The sequence below is a fragment of the Euprymna scolopes genome, chromosome 28 (assembly GCF_053919585.1).
Source record: "Euprymna scolopes isolate OS-2025 chromosome 28, ASM5391958v1, whole genome shotgun sequence".
NCBI classification, from domain to species: Eukaryota; Metazoa; Mollusca; class Cephalopoda; order Sepiida; family Sepiolidae; genus Euprymna; species Euprymna scolopes.
The window spans coordinates 49775055-49802835 of record NC_136509.1 but is presented as its reverse complement, the minus strand read 5'-3'; the positions used below and the strand labels follow the sequence as shown (position 1 = coordinate 49802835).

Here is a 27781-nt window from a genome sequence, read left to right as displayed (position 1 = left end):
AAGCACAAATTTTTCTGATACCAATTCCAATATCCCCAAAACTTCTGATTGTTTTTATTCCCAATTCTGATTTTGATTAATTATCCTAACACTAGCATAGACAGAACATGGCTAATCTATAGAAGTAAACTTTGAACAGAATTCCCTCTATTCTTCATGGGAAGTTGTAGTTCTTCTGGCAATCATCACCAAATGGATGCTTTGGCAGAGGGAATTTGCAGCTTTATGGAAGACCATTCGGTAATGTGTAAAGGTTGTGGTCATGGAAAAACACAAGAAAAATCTGTTTAAACATTAAAACTAGTTTTATATTGTTTTGTTTTTTTATAGATTACTAAATGAGGAATCATTTACATTAAAAATCCATTTAGTATTATGCATCTAAAATTAAAAAAAAAAGCATGTTTGAAAAGTGTCAACATTATGTGAAGAAGCAAAATCAAAACAAGATGGCAACCAAATTTGACCTGATGTCGTGCAGTTTTGCTTATTCACATAATGTTCACACTTTCAAGTGTGCTTTTCTCAATTTTAGATGCATTATACTAACTGGATTTTTAATGCAAATAATTCCTCATTTAGTAATACAAAACAAATACAACATTGCAGTTAGTATTATGCATCTACAAATTAAGAAAAGCATGCTTGAAAAGTGTCAACATTATGCGATTAAATGAACTCGCATGACATCAAGTCAAATTCAGTCGCCATCTTGTTTTGATGTTTTTTAAGGTTTTTTGCTTACTGAGCAAAGAACCTTAAAAATGTAAAGTTTTTGACAAGCTATGACACAAGGACCTGTGGCACAGTGGTTAGAGTACTTGGAAAAATCAATTATAAAAGTGATATTCTTCTGAAGATTGCAGATTCAAGGTTCAATTCTCAGTGTGGACGACCAAACTGATATTACTTATTCACATAATGTTGACACCTTTCAAGCAAGCTTTCAATTTTAGATGCATAATACTAACTGAATTTTTAATGAAATTTAGTTATATATAACAAAACCCACAACACAAAACTACTTAAAATACCTAAACAGATTTTTTTTTGCATTCTTCCATGGCTACAACCTTCATACATTACCGACCATTCTGGACAACGGGAAGGTGCACTACTCAGTGAACAAAGAAGCTTAAAAATATATAGGGTTTGATAAGCCATATAGTTATCTAACCTTTAAGATGCCTTTTGCAAATATTTCAATATAAACTGCTAAACCAGACATGTGATAACAACAAAACAATCAACTCTGGTAAAAATTTTGTTCTCAAGCGTGTGGCAAAGCTTTCCATAGTATAAGCATGAATATATGGATGGGCACATTAATTATTTCAAAAACTCATTTAATCATTAATATTTCAATCATACCTTACGTTTCTGATTACCGGGTGCTTATACATGTGCATGTGTTGTTTCTGCACACCTCTCCTTATACTGTCTAGATTTTTTTTTTTTTTTTTTTTTTTTTTTACACAGTGATCACCACTTATCAAGGCCCGGAAGCCACTCAGGGATAAGGGTTATTGCAAGTACATTACGTTAGTGTGGAGATTTGATGAAGTATTTACTTAAGGGGGCAGTTCATTAGGAATTTGTTAACATTGGACTTGAAGACATCCAAGTTGTAATCAGGTGGGAAGCAGGCAGATGGAACAGAGTTCCACAGGCGTGCAGTTCTAAGAAAGAAGCTTAAACTTAAAACCTCACATCACGCACCCACAGTATCATTCTCATATCATTTCATTCCATGCAATGCATGCTTTTAATCTTTGTTTTCACTTTTGTTCATCATCATACAGAAGCATACACATATTTGAGTCGTTCAACAATGGTAATGCACTGCTGGTTAGTAATGGCTGAAGAAGTTTCTCTATCCATTCCTATCTCTTGTGATTGTGATTGTCAAGTAAAAATTTTCAAAATGAAGGATAAATGCATCCATTTTTTCTCTGCTTTTTTGCAGACAGGCCTGCATTATTATGCTTCTCTGAACAGCTTACAGTACAAACGGAAATGTTTCCTGCTTGAACCAATCCTTGGTTACATGCATGCACAGAGAGCCTTTTTTCAAATGGGATCAGAATTGGTCTGCAAAAGAGAGATAGAAGATTTCCTGGGTAACATATCTGCCAGTGTCCAAGGTGTGCAGCAAGAACTTAACCAGGAGACACAGAAGACGGCTGAACTGATTGATACGTTAGAAAACCAAAGCAGCCATTTGTATCATCCAGAGCCTTTAATTGAAATGCCATATATTCCGCCAAATACGGCCTTGTTTTCTAAAGCGGGATATCTCTTTATGCGAAGGTTAGTACAATTTTTTTTGTTGTTTTTAAACATTACCTGGAAATGAATGAGGACCTCTATATACCTGTACTCCTGTCCCTGAACCCTATATTACCATTTATATTCTTATTTTTTTAAAATTTCTATGATTTTCAATTTTAAAGTTATAAATTAAAGTAAATTGTTTAATGAATATCAGATATATATGATATTGTCGTAAAATGTCTCTATATCAAATGAATGCTCTAATAGTTATTCCATCTCCATTTATTAAAACTTTTCACCGACATTATGCTGGAAATAGAAATGAGACTTCACCTGCTTTCTCATGAACAAAACCGAAAATCACCGATATTATTGTAAAAATCCTTAAAACAAAGCTAGTACAGAATGAGCTCCCAAAAAATGACATCCGTGGAATGTTTGATAAAATTCACAATACTTTTTGCAATCTGACCATATTTGGTACAAATAAATTTAAATCTATGTACAACTTAACTGTTTCAGTTATGAATGTCCAAATGTCTTTGTTTTATCAACATTCAATAAATAAATGTTCTGTTATGCCATACAAAATTGTCAATAAATTTGACTCTCTCTTATCCCATTCTTTTGAAACTACTGTTCCTCCTTTACAATATATTGTCTGCCCAATACTGACCAAAACCCATAACACAAACTAGGTTGCACCTAGTATTGACCATTTATTCTCCAAACTAATGATACCATGTTTGATATTACAGCATCTGCAATACACTTGTAGGCAATCTTTTCAAGTGATAAAACAACAATTGAAATTTTTATGTGTGAAAAGAAGATTAAGGTTCTTAAAATTCATGATAGAATTGTCTACATCAATATATGGTCTAATGGTTAAAAAAAAAGTTGGTTGTAAGTGGGAGTTTTCGAGAGATTGATGGTTCAATCCTTATTACACATGATAATAACTAAGCATAACCAAAAACATTCACACTTTTATTTTATGCTTCCTGGAATGAAAACAATCTACCCCCATGGATTAACTTTAAAATCTCATGCAGGTTACCGAGTTCGATTAAAAGGTTTTAAAGTTTGAAAAAAAATGCAACTGAAGACAGGGATTTACATTAGCTGAAGCGTCATGAATATAACAACTAAGATGAGAATTGTATTTAAAAAAAAAAATACTGCAAAATACTTTTTTTTTACATCTAAATAGTGACTGGTTTAATGTGGTTTTAGTTTATACAGACACATGTATGACATCTGTAATGCTATGTAATAAGGAAAAATAAATAAGTAAACTACTTGTTTGTTATTAATTGGGTTTCTAAGATTATATGACTATTGGAATACTTACACTAAAGATGTAAAATGTACTAAGGCTTCTTTTTTTCCATAGCAACGTGTTACTTATCATAGAAGATATAAATGCACTGGTCTGCAAGCAGACTCATAGTCTTGTCTCTGTCACTCATCTGATGTAAATTCTGTTAAACTTTTACTCCATTCCCATGACAGAGCACATTTCCTGAAAATCATGTGCTTTCTCTTAGTTGACCCCTATCTATGATACATCCTGTTTATGATTTTTACATCTATGTATTTTTAAACTAATAAATCTGAGTCAATATACCTACTAATATTCAATAAATGTATAGAAAAATAAATGTAAAATAAGTTAGGAAACCACAAAATATAAAACAGAATTTAAGCAAATACATCAGTAGATTAATATTTTGTTTCTTTATTAATAAAAACTTTGTCAAAATTATATATATATATATATATATATATATTCATATTTATATTACTTGTTTATTGTTTTTCTTTTGCTTCGAATCATCATATTTGTATTCTTTTAAATATTTTTTTCTAGCAAGCAGTCTTTGATAGCAACAAAATGGGAAAGAGGTTATTTCTTTACTCAAGGAGGAAATCTTATGTGCCAAACCAAAGAAGAGGTAAGTGTATATGTTTTCACTTTTTGAAAATAAAGTGTACTGCGACATAAAATCGCAATAAATGAACAGAGTATTGGGATAAGTAGAGAAATCTATGTCTTTTTATATAGAGCAGAGGTTATGAAAAATGGAAAGTAAATCAGGTGAGTGCGATTATGGGAAGATAGAGAGAAAACATAAAACACAAAAGAAAAGAAGGGAGTGAATTCATTTTGGTGAACATTTTTTTATAAAGAGGTCACCAGTTATCAAGACCTAGAGATAACTTGAGGATAAGGATTAATGTGTAGCGTAGTCATTGGGACAATAGTGTAGTAATCATTAGCAGTGGAAATTTGGTATAATTTGATTATTCAAGAAGACAGTTCAACAAAAACTTGTTTACATTGGACTTGAATACAATAATATTGTAGTCAGCTGGAAAGCAGACCAGTGGAACAGAATTCCACAGGCAGTTCTAGGAAAGAAGCTTTGACAAAGTCATGTCAAAGATTGGGCAAGCAATAATAAGGACGTATGAGAATAAAATTATAAATTTGTAAAAAAGAAATTTGAGAATAAGGACAGACAAAAGAGGCTTTCAGAGATACAAGGAAAAGAGGAGGGTGGTTGTTTTGTTTTGTGGCAAATCAACCCTTTTTGAGTCGTTTGATGCTGAATTTGACCATTTTAGTAAAAGCTTTATACTTCAAGTTCTTTATATATTCAAATATTTATTCATGGTGTTTGGTTATTTTGTAGAGGGAAATTGTTTTTAGTTTTGCATAACATGATTGAATTTTATAAAGGCAAAGAAAAAAAAATATCAATGTTGGTGATTGAAGAGTAAAAGAAACTGTACTCCCATGTACAGAGATTGAACTCGCATCCTTCAGATTATGAGACTTTTAAAATACCTTCCTCTTATTCTCTTCCTCCTCCCACAGGTCCTGGATATGACCTTAAACTATATCCAGTGGTGAGGCCCCAGCTTGTGGACTTTGGGGAGTGTGGAGCCACCCTTTAATTACCATTGCTCCCAGGTCCACTCTAACCCGGAGTGGTAGTATCTGTTAGGGTCCCAACTATGGGTTAAATAGAAACCGATTTGAAAACAACAAATACATTCTATTAAAAATTTTTTCTTCCGAATCTTTGTATTTGGCATTAAATAACCCGAAAAGGGTTAATATGCCGTAAAACAAAAACAACCAACCAACCTCCTCCCACAACTTCGAATTCCATTTGGCCTTCATTGTCACCTGTTACATCATGTTCAGTAGTGATCAGATAGATGAACAGAAAAAGACACACCCATCCCATCATTATAGTTATTGATTATATTTTGTAAGATTGTCATGGTATTAGTTTGACCATTCCTTTTTGTTTACAAAATGCTGCACGCCATTGTTAACAAACATTGGCATTAAGCTACGCTCTAAAAACCTTAACCTTTCAAACATACGCATTTCAACTTCTTACATCTTTTGCCTTATACCTAGTCAAATACCAGCATCTAAATGTTGACCAAAAAACTATGTAAATGCAGTTAATCGACATCCCAGACACTTTTGACTGCAACAAAGTTGGTTGTTAATAAATTATAATTGATTGATTGTGACCCAGGCATGTTGCTGTAGTAAGCATCCTTCTAACAAACTTTGCTCAGAAAAGCAGTTCATTCGTGGGGTCGGGAGACCTCTATCGCTGACTGCATGGCCAATCGTCATGCCTAGAGAGCAGAAGATATCAGCAGCAATTAAATGCCCCTTTTCATGGCAGCTCTCAAATTACTAAAATGTGATTTAACATTTCATAACTTACTACCTGTTTCATCTACCTGACTCTAGATTCTCTCTTTAGTTCCTGCTTCGACTCCTGCAGCTTTAAGATCTGACTCCAGCTCATTTCTGCAGCTTCTTTTCCGGTTCCAGCTTAATCTTGCTGTTCCGGTACCTTTCAGCTGTTTTAACTCCAGCACCTCATGTTCCAGCAACTTTTAGCAACACTTGCTCCTTTATGCACCAGCTATTCCTGCTCTAGCTCCTTCTAGTGGTTCCTGCCTGTAGCCTCTGGCACCCTGCTGCAGTGCCTGTCAACATCTGACTCTCTGTTCCAGTGACCATCGATGCCCACCTCCAAAATCTAGCCTTTCCAGCAACTTCTGTTTCTGTCGATCCAGCTCTTGGTTACATTATTGAAGACCGGACCTACCTGAGACATCTCATCGCACCTCAGGGATGCCCACATCAATCTCCTCATGATGTCATTTCCATGCTGTTCAAGATCTAACTTCCTCACTTCCATTCTTGCAACTCAAGGACCAAACCTTGAGACACCTCATCAGACCTTAGGAATGTCCTTCTCAATCTCCGTGATGTCATTTCATACTTTCTAGAATCTAGTTTCCGCATCTTCAATTATCTAGTTTCCAGCTTCCTGACTATCCAATCTCTGCTGCTGTCCTTATACAATATTTCCTATCCTTCAACCTTCCTGCTTCTAGAATCTTCATCGATTGACCTTCATCAGGTTTTACATTTTCCTCTTGTATTTATGAAGAAATGTTTCTTTTACAACTGTATATCTGTGTTTGTCCTTCTTTGCCAATTGTTGTATTTTGCTTGCATCTACTTTCTTAGCTGTACAGCTGATCAGTATTCACCCTCCACAAGATTTTTCTTTTTAAATTGAAAAAAACATCATTGAATCAATTAGGAGATGCTAAACTGGTCATAATCTCTATATTAATAAAATTATAACACAATTTGGATTAATTAGGTTTCAAGGACCCCACAAAGTAAGCAAAACAAAAGTGATACTGAGTTGACACTGGTTAACTTTCAACGCACGTGGTGTTTGCAAACAAATGGATAAGCAAACCTGTTGTTGGTTTTTCGTATCAAGCTCATCCCTTTTGTTTTGTTATTTTGTGAAGTCCTTGAAATTTTATTGATTAAACAATTCTGTCTGTGTGTTTCTCACATCAACAATAATTACACATTGAATTACTTTTTATCTATTATTAATCAATGATTTATTGAAATCAATAGCATAAAATAATACAAATTTAAAAAGATCTTATCGAAAAAAATATGTTGATTATAAAATAAAATAATTCATTTTGGTTTCTTTGTAAAGAAGTTAGTTAATTTAATCTTTTACTAATAGATTAAAGAAGAAAACTCCATTTTGTCACACTTTGAAATCTGAAAGGAATTTGGAAGTCTTTAAATTGTCATAGTTATTTTTTACTTTAAAAATCCTTGTGTATTAAAAGATTGAAACTTTTGGAAAATATTTACATCAAACAGTTTAATAAAGAGATTAAAACATCATTGTAAATAATTTTAATATTAATTAAATTTAACTTTCAAAATCCTATTTATAAAAATAATCATTTGGTTAAAACAACTAAAAAAAAAAAAAGTATAGCTTAAAAAAAGACAATATAAAAATTAAATTTTGGATTATTCGAGCTACTATTTGCAGCTTGGTTGTTAATTTCTCAATGTTTCGGTCAATTTAATCGCTAAATATCTTCAAATGCATCTTTTCACCTCAGAAATCTATAAAAGGTTCAGTTCAAAATTCCGTATACATTATTGAGTTTGGAAAAGATGCACCTGAATAAGGTTAGATGTCACATCAGCTAAAAAAATTGTTAAATTAGCAGGTAAGATGAGAATAGTAGTCAAAATAATACAAGTTATCAATCCTCATCTCAAAATTTGGAAAAATCAAAATGAAAAAAATGCCTGGGCAGCACCGGGTAGGTTGATAATTATTTAGAATTATTAACCAGACTAAGACAATTATTTTTTTTTTAAAAAAAGATGATTTTTTTTTTGTGTCATATCAAGAAAATGTGGGAAAGTTGTTTAATTTACTTTTTTAGGTGGCAGGAAGTCTTGTGTTGGATTTGAACGATGACGGATTAATTGCTGAAATATCCGACGTTGATGATAGAAGATTTGGTTTTGTCATTCATGTTCCACATTCGAAGAAGTAAGTCTCTTCCATTTCTTCTATTTTTCTCTAATGGGTCATCACTTATCAAGACTAAAAGCCACTTGAGGTTAAGGCATAATGAAGTGGATAGAACATCACTTGAATGATGAATATTATGAGAGGATTAAAAATGATGAATGAAATGTACAAGATTTGATTACTTACGAGAACGGTTTATGACAAATATTTATTGATACTAGATTTGAAGATGACCATGTTAAAGATTTTGTTGCTGCTGGATCTGTTGATGTTTTGGTCTACTGTGTCTCCTTAAGAGGTTGCACTCAGGCAAGCTGGGCGACCAGATGTCAGTGAAGTGTATTCAACAGAATTTTCTGAAAGCCAGGCCTTGGTATTCTAGCTGGTATGTCAGGGGTTCAAGTTATGTTAAGCGAACAATTCCTTGGGTAAATTCGACAAAACTTCCAACTTCACACTCTGTTGTCAAAACTTCCAACTTCAAAACTTGACACTTTCAAGTTGACTTGCACACAACAACGTACGTAGCATACATTCGTCCAACTCATCCTTTGTTTGCTTCACATTTGTTTTTATTTACCAGTTTGATTTGCATATAAACGGCGACGGTGTGCATCGCTCACGTGACTGTCAAACAAAACCAACTGGGTGTAACCATTTTAGTCTTTTTTCCCCCCCATTTTTTAATACATGACCAACCCTTTGAAGCACGCACACATGCTAGCCAAGAAGTTGTGGTTTTCCCTACAGTTTCTACATGAACAACCTGTCTGGCTGATTTAGGGTTTCACGACCCTGCTCATAACACAGATATATTCATAGGTTTTTTGCTTAAGGCCTTCCGGAAAGAAGTAGAGTGGCATGAAGGCACCATCATTGTTGACGGCACTGTTCTGATGGTGTCAGATCATTAATCATGTCTTTCTGTTGTTGCTTGGTAGTCAAATCCTGAAACCTGTAATTCCTTTCTGACTTTTTCTACAATTCACTTGCTGATGTTGAAGAAGTTTGAAATCGTTTTATTTGTCCTCTCATCATGGATTTTTTCAAGGAGAACTCTGTGTCCTTCCACAAATATGGAGATTAAAAATTGTCCATGATTATTCTACCACAAATAATTGAAATATAATCAGTTATTCATGAAAAGAAGACAACAGAAGTAAAAAATTATGCATAAAATTAGCTGTTAACAATTGCAAAACAATATCATCCAAACACAGTGTTTATTGTTTTTAATAACTAGTAGTAGTAGTAGTAGTAATTTTTTTACCACAATGACCACTAACCTTTTTCTTATAACATATCCAGTATCTCAAGGATGCTTCATAGAAGATTTTGTGTAATTCTATCAAATAGTTTTGTAGTCCATAAGTGATTAATAGACAGACAAAAATATTTCTATAATTTCTAAACTCTCAGGTTCAGCAACACCACCATCACCATTTTAATCACTGTTTTACATGCTGGCACACGTTTAGAAATTGACTTCTAAAGTAATCTATCCCTGGCCATTTATCCCTCTTTCTCTCAAGTCTATCTTTATTAATTCTTTCCGTGTTTTCCGTGAACTGAACCTCAACTGTTCTACTTTTGTGGGCTTTGCTTTATTAATTTTTTCTATGTTTTTCCAGGTCCGTTTATCTACAAGCTGAAAATGAACGTGATAGAGATGAGGTAAGAAGATCAGCTATTTCTTTCATTCTACTGAAACGATCACTTTCATTATTAAATTAAAAAATTCAGGAACGTCACTTTCATTATTAGTTTTATGTTTTGCATTCCGACTTAAAATATTTGAAATAAATATATTAGTCACTTTTAAACAGTGACAACATAAAAGAAAAACCTTACCCTGCATGTTTTTTAAATTTGGATAAAACTTAGAGAAGAAGTTTGACAAAATCTATCTACCTGATGAAATTATGAGGAAGTGGTTTTTTTTTGGTAAATCTAGACTGTTTCTTTTATTATCACTTCTGATTTCGGTAGCTGCACTCAGTTTAATAAAATTACTGTGATCAGACCTAAGATATCTCTATGGAGATAAGGATACAAACTTATCCATTTTTTTAATTTTTTCGCATTCCTCATTATGCCTAGCAATAGATCTTAGGTCTCTAGCAGAAGTGGCTTTATTATGAATGGGGAAAAAAAATCTGAACGCATAGCATCCCAGACTTTTTGAAAATTACTAAAAATATATGGAAAACTTTATAAACATGTAAAAATACCGAAAAATCAAACCTCATATTTTTTTTATGGTATGTTGCTGTAAAGTACAAGTGTCCTATTTGGAAGAGATCAACAAATAATAATAAACTGATGAACTCAGGATTAAGCAGCCTGAAGCCATTCACCCATAGCAACCTAAATCTATTCACTGATGTTACTCTTGTAGATATGAGACTGGAAGTTTATCAACTGAATAGAGATCCTAAAGACTACTAGTGATGAATCTCTTTTAAGGATGTGAAATCCTGCTGCAAAAACTGAAATAAAAAAATAAGCTTGATCTGAAATGGAACACGTACATCAAATCTGTTGCCAGGGATGCTGGGAAAATGGTAGGATCCTTCTACCGTTCCAGAAGATATCTCACTACTAATGCAATTCTCTATCTGTATAAAAGCCAAGTACGTCCAAGGATGGAGTACTGCTGCCACATCTGCTACATCAAAGAACTGTGTAAAGAAACGGGGAACTGTCATATAACTACGTGCTTCAAACTTTTAACCTCATCATAAAAATCATGTTTTTTCTTACCTGGAAAATTAGTCGCAGTAAAGTTTTATATATTTTTGCAGCTTATGAATTAAAACCTTTTTTTGTATTTTCAGTGGATTTCTACTGTAAGCAACATTGTACGGGATGGCAAAAGCACCATGAAAGGGAAACCTGTAGAAACAACCACAAAGAAAGGCAAGGTAAGTGATGCTTTTTTTTTTCTTATATATCGATTTATTTAGTTTATATTTCAATTTTTGTCTGTACGTTATTTTTCATTCCTTACAGAACTCATCTATGTGCTCATTCTAACCACTTTGGTTTATATTGTGTATATCCTCCATAAAATAAAAAATTATGTTTTTCCAGGTATTCATATAAAATCATAGAATAACAATTAAATTTCCCATGCATAAATTATTTCTGATTATCCAAAGAAAAAAAAGCACCTAAGATTGACTTTTTATTTAGAGTGGAGGATTACTTTCTGATTTATTTCTGATTTATTTCTGATATCTGACTTCTGGTTGCTAAAAAAATATGTGTTTTTTATGCTTTTTTAAGTTTTCATAGGATAAAACAGAATTATTGCAAGTTGAAAATAAAAAGTGCAAGCTATTTCTGTGAAAAAAAGAAAAAGAAAAACACCAACCATTGATTTTGCTTTTTTAAATTTCTTCCTTCCTTCGATTACTGCTGAGGGATGTGGGTAGGGGCTACACATTAAAAAAGTAATGGCATAAAAGGGGTTGGCGAAAGTTAAAATGAAATTAAAAAGGGGAAATCGCCATTCACATAGAAAAATTAGACAGAAAGAAAACTCCTCAAACTAGAAAATTAAAAAAAAAAAAAGAAGAAAAAAATGTCTCATCGAAATAGATTTGCATTTTCCTTTTCTCTTATTTGTCAGGCAGACTTTTTCATGACAGGATGGATATATATAAATATACATTGTTCTTTATTAGAGAGTGGAGGATGATATTTTGATATCTAATTCATTAATAGCTGCACACATGTTGGTAATATTTTTTTTAATTCCGGCACATGTTATAACAATGTTTGTGTAAATATTCTTTTGAGATGATCTTCTGTTCTGTCTTAGGCCTCTAAGTATTCAAAAACGTGTTCTGTTGATCCGCTTGAGTTTAGGATAAAAGAAAAGGTCAAGTGGAGTAAAGGCAGTTAAATAGAATGCTTGTATGGTGTTCTTATGTTTGTCGTTCGTAGCTAAACAACCTGAAAAAGATGAAATATAAACACAATAATGTGAAACAAAATTGTAATTGTTGTAGAAAATAAATATTATAGTCATATACTTTTAAGATATCATGTTAAATTATAGGATAACCTGCTAATCTTGCTTTCCTCTCTCTGGTGCTACCACATTAGGCTGTCTGAAGATATCAGCTTCCTGACTTAAATACATCAAACATTGATGCTATTGTTTTTTTCCTTTTCCCTTTGCAAAACTCAATCATGTTCTCCAAAGCTAAAAACAAAAGCAATAATTTTTCTCTACAAAACAACCAAACTAAACACCATGAATAAATATTTGAACGTATAAACAACTTAAAGTATAAAAACTTGTTTCCCAAATTACTGAATTCAACATTAAATAACTAAAAAGGGTTGATATGCCGTAAAACAAAACAACTAAATCAAATCCAACCTTTTTCCTCTCACATATCACACGCATTACTTTTCAGACAAACCTCAAAACAATTATGATTATAAAACAGATTTAATTTGAACAAATTTAAACACAATATTTTAGCCTAATTTTTATATAATAGCAATCATGACAGTGAAATTGTGATTGTTTAGCTATCTCATGTGACCTTGCCCAGGACCGCTGTGCATGTTTTGAGATGATGTGTAGATGTTAATAAACTTATTGTTTTTCTGCCCCCAAAAAACTAATTTTTTGTACTATCCAGAAAAATAACTGTTGATTAAATATATTTCTCAAGCTGTAGAATTTCCACAGATCCTAATATATAATCCTAATATATCCTAATATATACTATCTAATATATCCTAATATATACTATCTAATATATACTATCTAATATATACTATCTAATATATACTATCTAATATATACTATCTAATATATACTATCTAATATTATGGAAATAAAGGAAATACAGTAGAGAAATTAGTCAAAAACAATTTATTTGGCTTTATTTATTCATTTTTTACTTGTATCCATTAAAAAATATCATTTGATATGAAGATATAAGCAAATTATAAGTTGTAAATGTGTGTTCTCAACAGTGTAGCCATTTTCTTCAGATGCATGAAGTAAGTTCTGTAATGTCAACAAAATAACTGATGACTGACTATCCTATTTTAGACAGGTTTTCATGATTTGCATGAGTCTGTCTGTTGGCAACTACTTGGACGTCTCTTCACAATTTAGTTTGATTCATGGTAATCCCTCCCTCATGAAGTTGTAAAACTTTCAAATTCTCCTTGATAGTTACAGCTCAGGTTTTGTATGGCAGCCAACGTCAGAGAAGCCATAAACTTCCATGATGCAAGCTTTGTTTATCCACTTACCATTGTGCTCGACATGATCAAATCAACGGAGACAATTCTTATGCAGTGCTACATCCAGATGTGGGATTTGGAAATTTCTACAAAAAGCAAAGTTGCTTACATGTTCTGTCACTTTTGTATGCTAAAGAAAATGGCCACTTTGTTCTGAATCGATATTTACTGTAATTATCAAGAAGAATTTGAAAGTTTATGCTAATATCTTACATTAAATTGTTTTTGACACACATAGGTTACTAAAACGTAGGTAGACCAAAATAAATTGTTTTTCATTGTATTATCTTTTAAAATAATGTATATTGGTAATAGTAATATAAACCTCTGTGTATTAAATATTTCTAAGTCAAGAAAAGAATTAAGGATTTTCTCTTTGACATTGTTTATTTATGTTGTTTTTTTTTTACACGTGTGGAGTGGTCAGCAAAAATGACCGTGTTATCATTTAATTAAAAAAAGAAGTTATGTTGTTTGCTGTAATAAAAGATAGCCAGTATCTTTTACTTTCATTATTACACAATTAATTCAACAACATGATCTTAGAAGATGATTTATTCAGCCATAATTGTCAAGTAAGCTACAAAATCCAAAAGAAACAGGGAGAGAGAGAAAACGAGACTTATTTTAAGCTCATTATTTAATCAGCTAATGTTCTGTTAGACCATTTTCAATATATTTTATCTGTTTGTCTTTTGTTTCATTTTACTTCAGTCAAAGTTTTCAGAAATCAAGGCACCCCCTTTTGTGGGCTAACACTTGATCTCTTTATGGTTGGTTGTTTTTGTTTTACGGCATGTCAACCCTTTTCAGGTTAATGCTGAATCCAGTTATTTTGAAGAAAATTTTTTAATAGAATATATATATGTATTTTTTTCAAGTCAGTTTCTATTTAACTCATAGTTGGGACCCTAACAGGTACTACCACTCCAGGTCAGAGTGGACCTGAGAGCAATGGCAATTAAAGGGTGGCTCCACACTCCCCAAAGCCCACAAGCTGGGGCCATATCATCAGATATAGTTTAAGGTCATATCCAGGACCTGATCTCTGTACGAGATCCATAGATATTTGAATATTCCAGTAAAATTCTCCATTATCTCTCATACATGTAGTCAGTAAAGAAGTTGAAATATAATTTTCCTCTCCCCAATTGACAATTTAAATATGTTACAATATACATTTCTTGTAATCTTTTAATCTTACTGGATTCCAGGACAAGAATTCCCCTTGTCTGATGGCATATCTAACTTCATGCTTTTACTTGAGGTACCACCACTTGAAGAAGGTGCACCATTTCTCGTAAAAGGCAGTGTTGGTTAGCCATACCTAGAGGATCTTATTTGGGCCATGAATACTATGTGATTTTAAATATTTAGTCAGGGTTTACTTGTAGCAAACAGTATCCTCATACCAGGTTGTCCTGATAAACCCCTGTATAGAGGGACCTTAGATGCTTGAAGATAGTGTCTGCTCATCATTCAATATTGAAAGCTGTGCCCATTGAAAAGTCTGAAACCATATTTGACTAAATATGATTGAGTTTCTTTCTTCAAATTTCTAGCTTATAACAACCCTTTTTTCCTTGTGGGGAAACATTTCCTGTTTTCTAACATAATGCCAGATTTATCTAAACCGATATATTTTATTTAATACTTATACTAATAAACATACCCACCAATATTTGATATAGAGATTTATATAGATGTACCTATCTGGTGTTGCCTAGGATACAGTGAAGTCGTTTTTAATTTTTATTTGTTTGTACATTGTTAAACTTAAGATAGACAACTCCTATTATATTCTTCAATTTAAAATGAGTTATCCTCCTTTCTAAGTTTTATTGTAAGTTATTTAAAGCTGTTCCATATTATCAGTCATTTGATAAAGTTCAGAAATGTATCTGTAATTTGATTGGTTTCCACCCTTCTTTCTGCATCCTCTTTTTTAGAGATGTGGTTGTACAAGTTTCAGTTTTTTCTATAAGTACGTTTATGACATGTTTGAATTATCTGATCGATTCCCTGCTTCTTTTGTCCCAGTTCATTTGACTTGTTTGTCTAGTGGTTTCCATCAATTCACTGTTTTATTACCTCATTGTAATATAGCTTCTTATACCAGTAACTTCTTTTCAAGAACTGCAAGGTTGTGGAAGTCTCTTCCTGCTGACTGTTTTTCTCCTACTTATAGCCTTAGTCTTTTCAAAAGCTAGGTCAATGGGCATCTCCTGCCTTTGCAATAATCATCTTTCATTCTTGTGAGCTCCGTATATCAATTGATTTCATGCTTTGTCTGGAGCAATTTCCATAAAAACGAGGGTTTATATGATTTGAGATAGTATTCTAAAAGAAATTATTGTAAATTCAAAAATGCACATCGATAATTGTGTAAAATTTCATACATAGGTGTAGAAATAGTAACCTGAATCAAATTTTAAAAAGTGAGTTGATAAATTGGACAATATTTTTCAAACAACCTAATATCTATAACTTCTCTTCCCCCTCCTCATCATCATCCTATCCTCCTCCTCATCATCCTATCCTCCTCCTCATCATCATGATGAAAATTTGAATATTTGAGGTCATGAATTAAAATGTTCTCTCATGTTCACTAGTATACTAATAATATTTTGACAGTCAACTCTGCCTTTCACAAATTTGCTAATCTTTCTGCCTTGTTCTTTGAATGCCTCAGCATTATGACTATGGTGGTTCTCGTATGACCTCTGAACTTTTTGAAGTCAGTCTTATCAAATTTTATAACCAATGGACATTCTGGATCCATCCATGAAACCTGTTCCAGTAGTTTCCATTTTGATTTCAAAATGAACAAAACAAATACGATTCTTGATATTTGCTGTGAGGGTATTTCTTTCCTGTCAAGATTTGTAACTGTCACCTGTGGAAATAATTTTACTCCTGTTCTTCTTATAACAGAGCTGCTAGCATATTTAGCTGTAGCAGCCACATGACACATATGCAAATGACCAAAGCCAGTGTGTGATGTGACATCATAGAAGGGAAAAAAAATTTTTTTTCAAAAGCACCGCATGGCAAGAACAGAAAAAAATGTGTGTGCCGGTGTCAAATGGACATGTTACCCCATGGTGGTGGTGGGAGACTTTTAAGCCTGTGTCAAGAAGGCAGATTTTTGTAAAGTATATTGCAGAAGAGATGAACTAAAATATTTTTAAAACAAAATGCAATTTGTTGTTGGAAAGCATCGATAATAAATGCCTTTTGTTAAAACTGAAAAACATGCTGCGTCAAATATCTTTTTTTTTTTTTTTTGCGAAACCCTACAACATTACGTTCTTTGACGTTTCTGAATTTTTGATTGCACCATGGGTTAGATTACTTGGAAAAATCAATTGTAAAAAGTGATATTCTCCTGAAAGTTGAAGGTTCAATCCTCGGCATGGGCGACCAAAAAATACAATTGTGAATTACTTAGGACCTCTATCCAGTCATAACTGACAGAACAAGAGCACGCTACGCCCATGAAGTAAATAAAAATTCAAAACTCAAATTCCCAAATTCGACAGAAACATTCCCAAGTTTGACAAGATACGCCTGAAGAAGGTCGAAGGTTACATCGACTAAAACGTTGTGAAAATCACACTCAAGATGAGAACAGTAGTCCGATGAATCCAAATAATACGAATTACATTCTTTCTTTGTTAGGCTCCAAGTTTTGCTATTATACATTAAAACTTGTTTCATGAACATGTTATACAGCTTTAATCTTAGCTTCTCAGATATTCTGTCTCCTAAGACAAATAAACTAAAACAGTCTGTGTTAATCCTCGTTGTAGGTTTCTGGCGGTCACAATTGACCGTGAGTGTCATCCCATATGATATAATCATATTGACACACTGATTCTCATTAGATCACAAAAGTTAAGCAATGTTGAACCTGATTAGTACCAGGTAGGTGACCATTTGAAAATACCAGGTGCTGTACATGGGAGCATAATTACACTCCCCTGCAAGAAAGAAAAAAAAAATGTCACCATCTCCCCTGACCAGGATATACATGCAGCTCAGGACCATTTGTAAAATTTATTCCTTAGAAAATTTTTCCTTTGAAAGAAGCTGACTCCACCAATTGTACCAGGTAATCCTCTTTGGTCAGTTTTTTGTACAACTACAGAAAAACCATAAAGTTTTGTTTTTTAGTTTTTGATTCAACATTAAAGTGATTTTAAATCCTTTAAAATGACAAATTGAGAGAAATCACTCTTTGAAATTCAAGTTTATAGTCTAATGAATGTCAAAAATGATAAAAACAAAATTATGATTTACCAGTGTTTGCACTAATATTAATATAGAATAACATCTCCATCAGTGAAGTTGAAAAAACAATATTGAAAAAGAAAACGTCTTGAACTGGAAAGTTAAAAAAAAAAAAGTAAAAAAAAAAGCGTATCCATTAGTATATAACTGACTGGCTTATGTTCTTGTTAGAAATGCTATGACGGTACTCTTCCCTATTAGAATTTGTGTCTATCATATCTGTGGAAACTATTTTAGCCCCAGTTCTTCTTTATTAGGCTCCAACTTCTGCAGTTGTGTGTTGAAACTGATTTCACTTACTTCACAGACATTCTTTTTTCATCTTATCTATATTTTCATGCAACCACGGAGAAATCACAAATTATTGTTTATTAATCTTTTATTCAACATCAGAATGTGATTTTAAAGCCTTTACAGTAAAATTGTTGTTTAGCTTTTTTCCTTTGAAGATTGTAACGCTGGGTATGGCGGCAGCCAAACCAGCTGCCAACATTTCCCTGCTTTTTATTAAAACCAACCGAAAGCTCTTTTTAGTATCCTCGTTATTCCCTTAAGTGCAATTGTCTGGATCTCTTTTGCACTTGGTTCACCAGGAATATTAGTTAGATAGGACTTCAAGTTTTTCTTCGTAAGCCCCGTGGCACCTATAATAACTGGTATGATTGATATCTCCCTAAGATTCCAGTTTCTTTTCATATACATGAGACATTGGTATTCAGTCTGTTTCTCCCTTTCAGCTCTGTTCAGACCTCAATTATTAGTGACACTCACTTCAACTAAGCTGACAACTCTCTCTGACTTCGGGATCTGTATATATGTGTCTTGTATGCGTGTGGGCTTGTGTATCGTCTAGTTGTTATAATGTTCCTCTTTTCTTGTACATATAAATTTGTGTCTTTCTAGTGTTTAATAAATGTATGTGTTGTATAAATAATCTAAAATACACTTGTTAAATATGTTTGCATATAAAGTGTTTATCTAAGTAACTAATGTTCATACTTAGGGAAAGCACGGTTTTGTAAATTACATGGTAGATGAGATGAACTTTTGATTTTGAAAACTATGCAATGTGTTGTTGGAAAGTACCGGTAATTAATACCTTTCACACAGTTCACAAACAGGACAATACATTTTAGATACGGTTGTTTAGCAATGATGTGTATTTTGTTAATGGTCTGTTATCTAACTGCTTATTTAGCGGGCCATATCTATGTATCTATGTATGTTGTTCTTACTATAACGGACTATTGTCCTTGTCCTAAATATCTATCTGAATGGTCTGTGACTTGTCTAGCGTGTGTGTGTGTGTGTGTGTGTGTGTATAAAGCATGTAATACACATACAAATGACGACATATTTATCTGCAGCTGGACACTTCTAAGGAATTCGCCAACTGTCCTTGAGGGGGGAGGGGGCTGGAACCTGCTGTAACAGAGATACTTCAAGACAGGCACCCAAATTGATGTGTCTTTTTATATATATATATTTTATTCACTCCAAGGCATCCTGTAACCAGAAATGGAATGATCTATGATCTTTAGCTTGGGGATTCTCTATTTGAGATGGTCACCTCTCTCTGGAGAGACCTTCTTAACCCATTTAGCTTGTTTGGTATCTCAAATCTAACTCTTAACTAAACTTGCTCACACCGGAATACCTGACACGTCACAACCGGTCCCTGCTCATATAGTTCCAGTGTAATTCACCGGCCACCCAGTTTGATACATGTCACAACATGACCCTTTGATCCTTTCTGCACTTGCATGCTCACTCAACTTATTGTTTCCCATGATTCAATCTCTGTTGTTTAATCCACTAGATAGACAGATAGACAATTAAATCATTCTGCCTGGCGTTTCCCTAACAATGAGATCAATAAACATCCTTGTCCGCTTGCCACACTAGACAGGATAGACATACCTTCTTGTATATTTTTTTCCCTAGTGGTTGTTTTTGTCATGAACTCCTGTAATTGAAGACACTTTCCTCCAAAGGAAACTCATAACAACAAGTTATATTTTTATATGGCCTTTATACATTTTTATAGATGATCCTTTTTCTCAGACTTGGCATGCTGTATTTCTATATTTTTCTAGTGTGTTCACTGGAATGCTAATGTGGACACCCCCCCCCCCGTCCATTCTCCCCCAACAGTGAGTTTGAACTTGTTAGTTCAAACTCACTGATTAACTGACTGTGTGTATATTCATCAGCAAAGCAGACCAAATTATGTGCCTTTCATGTAAGCTAAATTCTTATTTACTTACCTAACTAAATTCCAATCTACTTTAAAATTCCTAAATTGATTATATTTATTATAATATTTGCGCAAGTTAAATTTCTTAACTAAACATTCCAACAGATAATAATTTTTCTATTGAATATTTATTTACAATAACAGTTGTATTGCTGTGCCTTGCAAGGTCTTTGGCATTGCCCTGGCATGCTAACATAATACCACAAAAGGACAAATTGAAAGAAATTTACTTTTGGAATTAAAGTTTATAGTTTAACGAACAAATGACAAAAACAAAATTATTCTTTGTTAGTGTTTGCACTAATATTCATATAAAATAACATCTCAGTTGGTGAATTTGAAAAATGAAATTTAAAAAAAAAACTCTCAAACTGAAAAATTAAAAAAAAAAAATATATATATATATATCAATCAGTATATAAAGAGAGGAAAACTGACTAGCTTATGTTCTTGTTAATATGTATGAGCATCGTCAGCACATTGTTTATTAAAGTTTATTTTTTAGATCTACAATCCTGTCATTTCAAATGGTAACAGTAGTTTCTATGACGTCCATTGAAAGATCAGAGAACAATGTGGTTGTGTGGATGATCATATACTTGACAACGGACAAGTACAATGTTCCTGTTAGCGGAGAACTGTGGTTACATGGATGGCGTCTTGGCAAAATATTCATCCTTTGTGAGGGGGGGGGGTTAAAAAGAGCATCCAGCCATACTATTTTTTACTTCAAACAAACTATGGCTATTCTGCAGCCACCAAAAGAAAGATCCATGCAAACTATGGAAACTTGTCTACAATTGAATAGTCAATCAGTCAGTCTATGAGATGCCATGAAGGTACTTTTTCCCTGTCAGAATTCACAACGATCATCTGTGGAAAATATTTAGCCCCTGTTTTTTTTTTCTTTCCTAGATTCCAGTTTTTGAAGTTGTATATTAAAACTGGTTTTATCAAGATGTTATACAACTTTAAGCTGCAACTAGTTAACATACATCTTTCGTAAGACAAGGTTATTCAATTTGATCTTCATTCCAAAATCACTGACCAGTAGAATGAAGGGAGACACACAGAGATTGATAATTATTGTTTAATTATATTTTAGCGGCAAATCTTAATTTCTCACATTGTCTGCTTCTAAGGAATTTACTGCAACAATTTTATTGTTACAAAAAAAAAAAAAACAAAACTATGCATGAAAGTTCAGTTATTATCCATACCTTGTGAACTGCTTGTTCTTGTATGTGCTCCTCTGTGATCCTTGCCACCCGAGATCAAAGTTTCTTATTTATACTTTCCAAAAGTAAAAATAAATTGACCCTAGACTGATCAAAAACAGAAGAGTTTTATTCAATTTGATCTTCATTCCGATTCACTGAACAGTCTGGTGCGAGATACAAAGTGAGATCAATAATATCTATTTAATCATATTTTGTCACGCATCTAAAATTCTTGGGTTCACACTTTGCATGCTTTCAAGGAACTCTTCTCTCTCACACTATGACGTCATATCTGTTTCTATTAATTTCCAGTCTAGTAATCCTTACCTTAAGTTCAGCAAGTTAATCCCAACTGATCTTCTCCTCAGCTTCAGACAAGGCCAAACTATTTGCCAAGAACTTTGCGGCTAATTCTACCCTATGGGACGAAGGCCATCAACTTCCCATATTTCCTCCTATAACACAGAACACACTAGGTAACATACAAATATCTGTGCATGAGGTCGCCAAGCTAATCAAGAACCTTGATTCCAGTAAAGCTACAGGCCTTGACAGCATCCCAATTATAGTGTTAAAAAAGCTTCAACCAGAACTTGCTCCCATACTTACAAAACTGTTTAAACATTGCCTTAAGGAGAAGTGCTTTCCAACACCTTGGAAAACCTCATCAGTATGCCCTGTATTTAAGAACTCAGGTGATAAGTCATCTCCCTCTCGGTACAGACCAATAAGTTTCCTGTGTGTCATGAGTAAGTTGCTGGAATCCATATTAAATAGAGAAATAGTCAACCACCTCAGCAGAAATAACCTTCTTATTGACACGCAATATGGTTTCCGTTCTACAAGATCTACTGCAGATGTACTAACGGTTATATCTCATAGGATTAGTGAATCTCTTGACAAAGGCTTCCTTTCCAGGGCAATTGCTCTTGACATATCAAAGGCCTTCGACAAGGTATGGCATAAAGGCCTACTTCACAAGATTTCTAGCTACGGTATAACTGGAAATATTCTCTCTATCATTAAATCATTTCTCTCTGATAGGCTCATAAAAGTAGTGGTTGATAGACAAAAATCAGAGGCCTGCAGTATTAATGCTGGAGTCCCTCAAGGGTCCATCCTGGGCCCAACTCTCTTCCTGATCTACATCAATGATCTCTCTAAACACATACTTAAATCATTCGTTGACATCTATGCTGATGACACGACCATCTACAGCAACACATCAAAGGCTGTAAATGACAAAGCTCTCTCTGATTCTCTCTCCTCTGATCTCGAATGAGTGGTTCAGTGGGGGAAGACGTGGCTGGTTACCTTTTAATGCATCTAAAACCAAACTCCTATCTTTACATCATCAACACTCTGATCCCCATCTGGCATCAATTGAAATGGATGACTCTCGTCTAGGAGAAGCACCATGTTTTGACAAGCTTCTGGGCTTGACCTTCACTCCTGATATAAAACGTACATCAAGTCTGTTGCCAAGGTCGCTGGAAAGATGGTGGGATCCTTCTACCACTCCAGAAGATATCTCACTACTGATGCAATTCTCTATCTCTATAAAAGCCAAGTACGTTCAAGGATGGAATACTGCTGCCATATCTGGGCAGGAGCTGCTAAAAACAGCCTATCCTGCCTTGACAGAGTACAAAATAGACTTTGTGGCTTAGTGGGGGATGCCCTTTTCTCTTCCCTGCAACCTCTCTCCCACAGAAGAGACGTTGCAAGCCTATCCTTGTTTTATCGTTATTTCCATGGCAGGTGCTCGTCCTGAACTCCAATCTCTCATCCCCCCTCGCCAATCTTTTACAAAAAACACCCGTCTAGCTGAATCCACTGTCAAAAACTTTCCCCACTCTTTATCTATGCCCAAATCAAAACATAGATTCCATGAACAAAGCTTCTTTCTTAGAACTGCACGCCTGTGGAACACTGTTCCATCTGCCTGCTTCCCTCCTGACTACAATTTGGATGTCTTCAAGTCCAACGTAAGCAAATTCATGATGAACTGCCCCCTTAAGTAGACACTTTAAATATCCACACTAACGTACTATACTTACAATAACCCTTATCCCTAAGTGGCTTCCGGGCCTTGATAAGTGGTGACCACCTTGTAAAAAAAAAAAAAAAAAGACAGACTAAGAGAAATATAATATAGACCCATTTTTAGACTGATGCATTTTTAACAAATGCAATATTTACTTTCTGGACTTGGTAAAAACAAAATTATTTGATTATTGATAGCAAAAGAAAAACAGATAAATTTCTATTTGAACACATTTTAATGAATTCCCTTCCCCTTAGAACAAAATGTGACTTTTTTTTAGGTGGCTATGCCATTGAAAAACTTGGTGGAAAGACGAAAAAAATGAAAACAATTATTTTAGGGTGAGGAGTTTGGTTTCATAAATAAATTTAATGTAAAATGATCCCCCATTAAGAGGACATTCTAATTTATTAGAGCAGTTAACATTTTTACCATTAACCATAAGTCGAGTGGCAAGGTTGTGAAACCATATATAGTTGTGTAAAAAAAAAAACTAAACCTCTCTCATTCCATCTCAAAGCACAGAATTTATCTCCCATAGAAGAAAGAAAAGATTGGTTAGTTGCCCCAAAATGCTAGAATGGCTTAGAAACTAAACCTCTCTCATTCCATCTCAAAGCACAGAATTTATCTCCCATAGAAGAAAGAAAAGATTGGTTAGTTGCCCCAAAATGCTAGAATGGCTTAGAAATGGAGAATCATTTTATGTTAAATTTATATGCAAAACTGATTTCTCACTCTAAATTCTAAGATAAATCTTTTTCTCATATTCTTCTCTCTGCAAAGTTTTCAGGTCTTTACATGTAATTGACTAAAAAAAAAAAAAAAATAGAATCTCATTTTTGGATAGGGTGTTTAATTTAAAATAATGCAGCAGAGACAAAAAATCATACAACAAACTACGGACATTGTATTTCGTCTGAAAATAGATATGTCACCGGCAGAGCAGCTGTCAAGACTGACTTGTTTTCCTTTAATTTGTCATATTCGACATTGTCATCAAAGGGGGGGGGGTGAAAGAAAGAAAGAAAGAAAACAGAATTCAATGGACAGATAAAAAAAAAGAAAAAGAAATTTCTTAATCACTGGATTGAGTGGGAAATAGCTTCATCCAATTACTTGTTCTGATTGAATAGTGAATGACCAGAGTCGCCTTGGAGATGAGACACACCTGGGGCAGCAGGATAGTAGTTGTGTCATGACATTTGGCCAAGGAAGAAAGATTTCTTTGCATCATACTCTTGAGACAAACTGTTGCTATGCAACCCAACGGTGATGCAGTTGCTTGGTTGTTAAGTTTTACAGCATACCAACTGTTGCTAGTTTATTTTATACGAAAACCATACATATCGTTTGTATATACAGTTACTTTGTCAATTAACCTTAACATCAACGGTCAACAAATCGAACAAATTGTGTTTGGACAATTGGGGTCAAGATTAGGTTAAACTTGTTAACTAATTTACTTTTATACTTCCACACATTAATATATATTAGTTAACCACATGCAGACAATCAGTGATGATAGCGAAGGGGTTGGAGACGTTGATAGAAGTATTTGCATATGTCTAAACTTAGCAGTCATCAAACAGTAATCTTGTCAGTCCAGCAACATATAGCATCGATTTAAAAAAAACAAAAAACAAAAAAACAAAAAACGTTTAAATATAGTAATGACTCGCTGCTTATCAAGTTCTGAAGATCACTCAAGAATAAAGGTTAATGAGTTTGTCAAATAAACGGTTAGACAACATTTGTAACAGTAGTTGAATCTGATAATTTAAGAAGATTACTCAGCAAGAAGTTGTTAACATTGCATTTGAAAAATGACCATGTTGTTATCAGCTGGGAAGCTGAATGTGTTCTGCTAATTCTTGGAAAGAAACTTTTCTTGCGGAAGTTCTGTTTAGTTTTAGGTACATAGAAGAAAAAAAGAGATTATTTATATTGGTTGTACCTAGACGAGTTTTTGTTGTGAATGTTTTACGGGGTAGAGGCATAGATTGGAGCTTAGTACAATGAAAATACTGATAAAATAAAGAAAGATTAGCAACATCTCTTCTATGAGAAAAGAAGCTGTAAGAAAGAGATGGCATCCCCCACTAGATTTCAAAGTCAGTTTTGTGTTCTGTTAAGACATCTCCTCAGATGTGGGTGGCAATTTTAGGATTCTTTGGATTCTTATACAGGTTCAGGATTATATTGGGACTGGGGTACTTTCTTAAATGATCCAACCATTTTTACAGTGATCTTAGCAACAGATTTACTGTAAATCTTCCATTTGATATCTGGCGTGAAGGTCAGTCCTAGAAGTTTATCAAAGTAGAGGCTTAAGAGACATTCATTTTAATGGTATTCCAATTATAGTACTCAAAAAACTTCAACCTGAACTAGCGCCCATACTTACAAAACTGTTTAAACGTTGTCTTAAGGAGAATAGTTTCCCATCTCCCTGGAAAATCTCATCAGTATGCCCTGTATTTAAGAATTCAGGTGATCGCTCATCCCCCTCTCAGTACAGGCCAATAAGTCTCCTGTGCGTCATGAGTAAGTTGCTAGAATCTGTATTAAATACAGAAGTAATCAAACATCTCAACAAAAATAACCTTCTTAGTGACACTCAATATGGTTTCCGTTCTGCTAGATCTACAGCAGATGTCCTTACAGTTATATCGCATAGGATTAGCAAATCTCTCGACGGTGGCAATCTTTCTAGGGCAATTGCTCTTGACATATCTAAAGCCTTTGATAGGGTATGGCATAAAGGTTTGCTTCATAAGATCGCTAGCTATGGTATAGCTGGAAATGTCTTCTCAATTATTAAATCATTTCTTTCTGATAGATTCATAAGAGTAGTAGTTGAGGGGCAAAAATCAGAAGCTCACAATATTAATGCCGGTGTCCCTCAGGGATCCATCCTGGGCCCAACTCTTTTCCTGATCTACATTAATGATCTTCCAAATCATATCCTTACATCATTTGTAGACATTTATGCTGACGACACTACCATTTATGGTACCACATCTAAGACAGTAAACGAGCAAGTTCTCTCCAATTCTCTCTCCTCTGATCTTGAGCACGTAGTACAATGGGGTAAGGAGTGGCTGGTTACTTTTAATGCATCTAAAACCAAGCTTCTCTCTTTACATCATCAACATTCTAATCCACATTTGTCATCAATTGAAATGAATGGCTCTCGTCTTCAGGAGGCCTCAAGTTTTGACAAGCTTCTGGGCTTGACCATTACTCCTGATCTTAAATGGAACACGTATATCAAATCTGTTGCCAAGGCCGCTGGAAAAATGGTGGGATCTTTCTATCGATCCAGTAGATATCTCACTGCTGATGCTATTCTCTATCTATATAAGAGCCAGGTACGTCCAAGGATGGAATACTGTTGCCACATCTGGGCAGGAGCTGCTAGAAAGAACTTGTCCTGCCTTGATAGAGTTCAAAATAGACTTCGTAGCCTCGTAGGAGATGTCCTTTTCTCCTCCTTGCAACCTCTATCTCACAGAAGAGATGTTGCGAGTTTGTCTCTGATGTATCGTTATTTTCATGGAAAGTGTTCAACTGAGCTTCAATCTATGGTCCCCCCTCGCCAAACTTTCACAAGAAACACTCGTCTAGCTGTAAACACTATCAATAATTTCCCCCACTCTTTATCTGTGCCTAAACCTAAACGTAGATTCCATGAACAAAGCTTCTTTCTTAGAACTGCACGCCTGTGGAATTGTCTTCCGTTTTCCTGCTTTCCGGCTAACTACAATATGGTTTTGTTCAAGTCTAAAGTAAATAAGTTCTTGATGAGCCGTTCCATATAAGTTATTAAATTTACCAAATTTTCATTACTAATGATTACTATATTGACCAACTTCTACTGTACACTCTTTAACCCTTATCCTTGAGTGGCCTCTGGGCCTTGATAATGTGGTGATGCCTTTGTAAAAAAAAAAAAAAAAAAAAAAAAAAAAAAAATTGAAGCAAAATGAGTATCTGAGCATTGGTGGTGGAAAGAGAGAAACTTGATTTTAGAGGTATTGAAAATAACCAGCCACCTTTTAATGCATTGCACAACATGAAGAGAGAAAACCAGAAAGATTTTGTTTATTAATGCTCTTTGACTTTTTGTCATGGATGGTTGTGTCTTGGAACATGATTTTGGAGATTATTGAAGATCAGAAACAGGGTGATATGTCAAGCGAAAAGGATATATATATATATATATATATATATATATATATATATATATATATATATATATAGTAGAAATGGTAATTAATAAAAACCTGAAAGTGCTCAATACTGTTGTAGAGCAAATATGCGTTTTATTTTTTATTACCATATTTTTCTGTTAAGTTACATTATTGTTTCGGCTACACGACTGTTTTTTTGCCGTCATGTAGCTTCCTCAGACTTTTACAGAAATGTTCGTTCATGGTGGAATGAAAGAGTGAATGATGTCAGGGGAGGGGTGCAAGGAAAG

General features: G+C 33.9%; 1 protein-coding gene across 3 annotated transcripts in view; it reads left to right on the top strand.

Annotated features, from left to right (window-relative positions):
* The window catches only part of LOC145249603 (DCC-interacting protein 13-alpha-like), a 233979-nt gene that overhangs the window by 88416 nt on the left and 117782 nt on the right, over positions 1-27781 (top strand). For all 3 annotated transcript variants that reach the window (XM_080111313.1, XM_080111312.1, XM_080111311.1), the window contains exons 8-12: positions 1967-2310; positions 4148-4232; positions 8110-8219; positions 9833-9875; positions 11039-11125. In XM_080111313.1, the coding sequence (XP_079967439.1) occupies positions 1967-2310; positions 4148-4232; positions 8110-8219; positions 9833-9875; positions 11039-11125 (669 nt within the window). The remainder of the gene's footprint in view (positions 1-1966; positions 2311-4147; positions 4233-8109; positions 8220-9832; positions 9876-11038; positions 11126-27781) is intronic.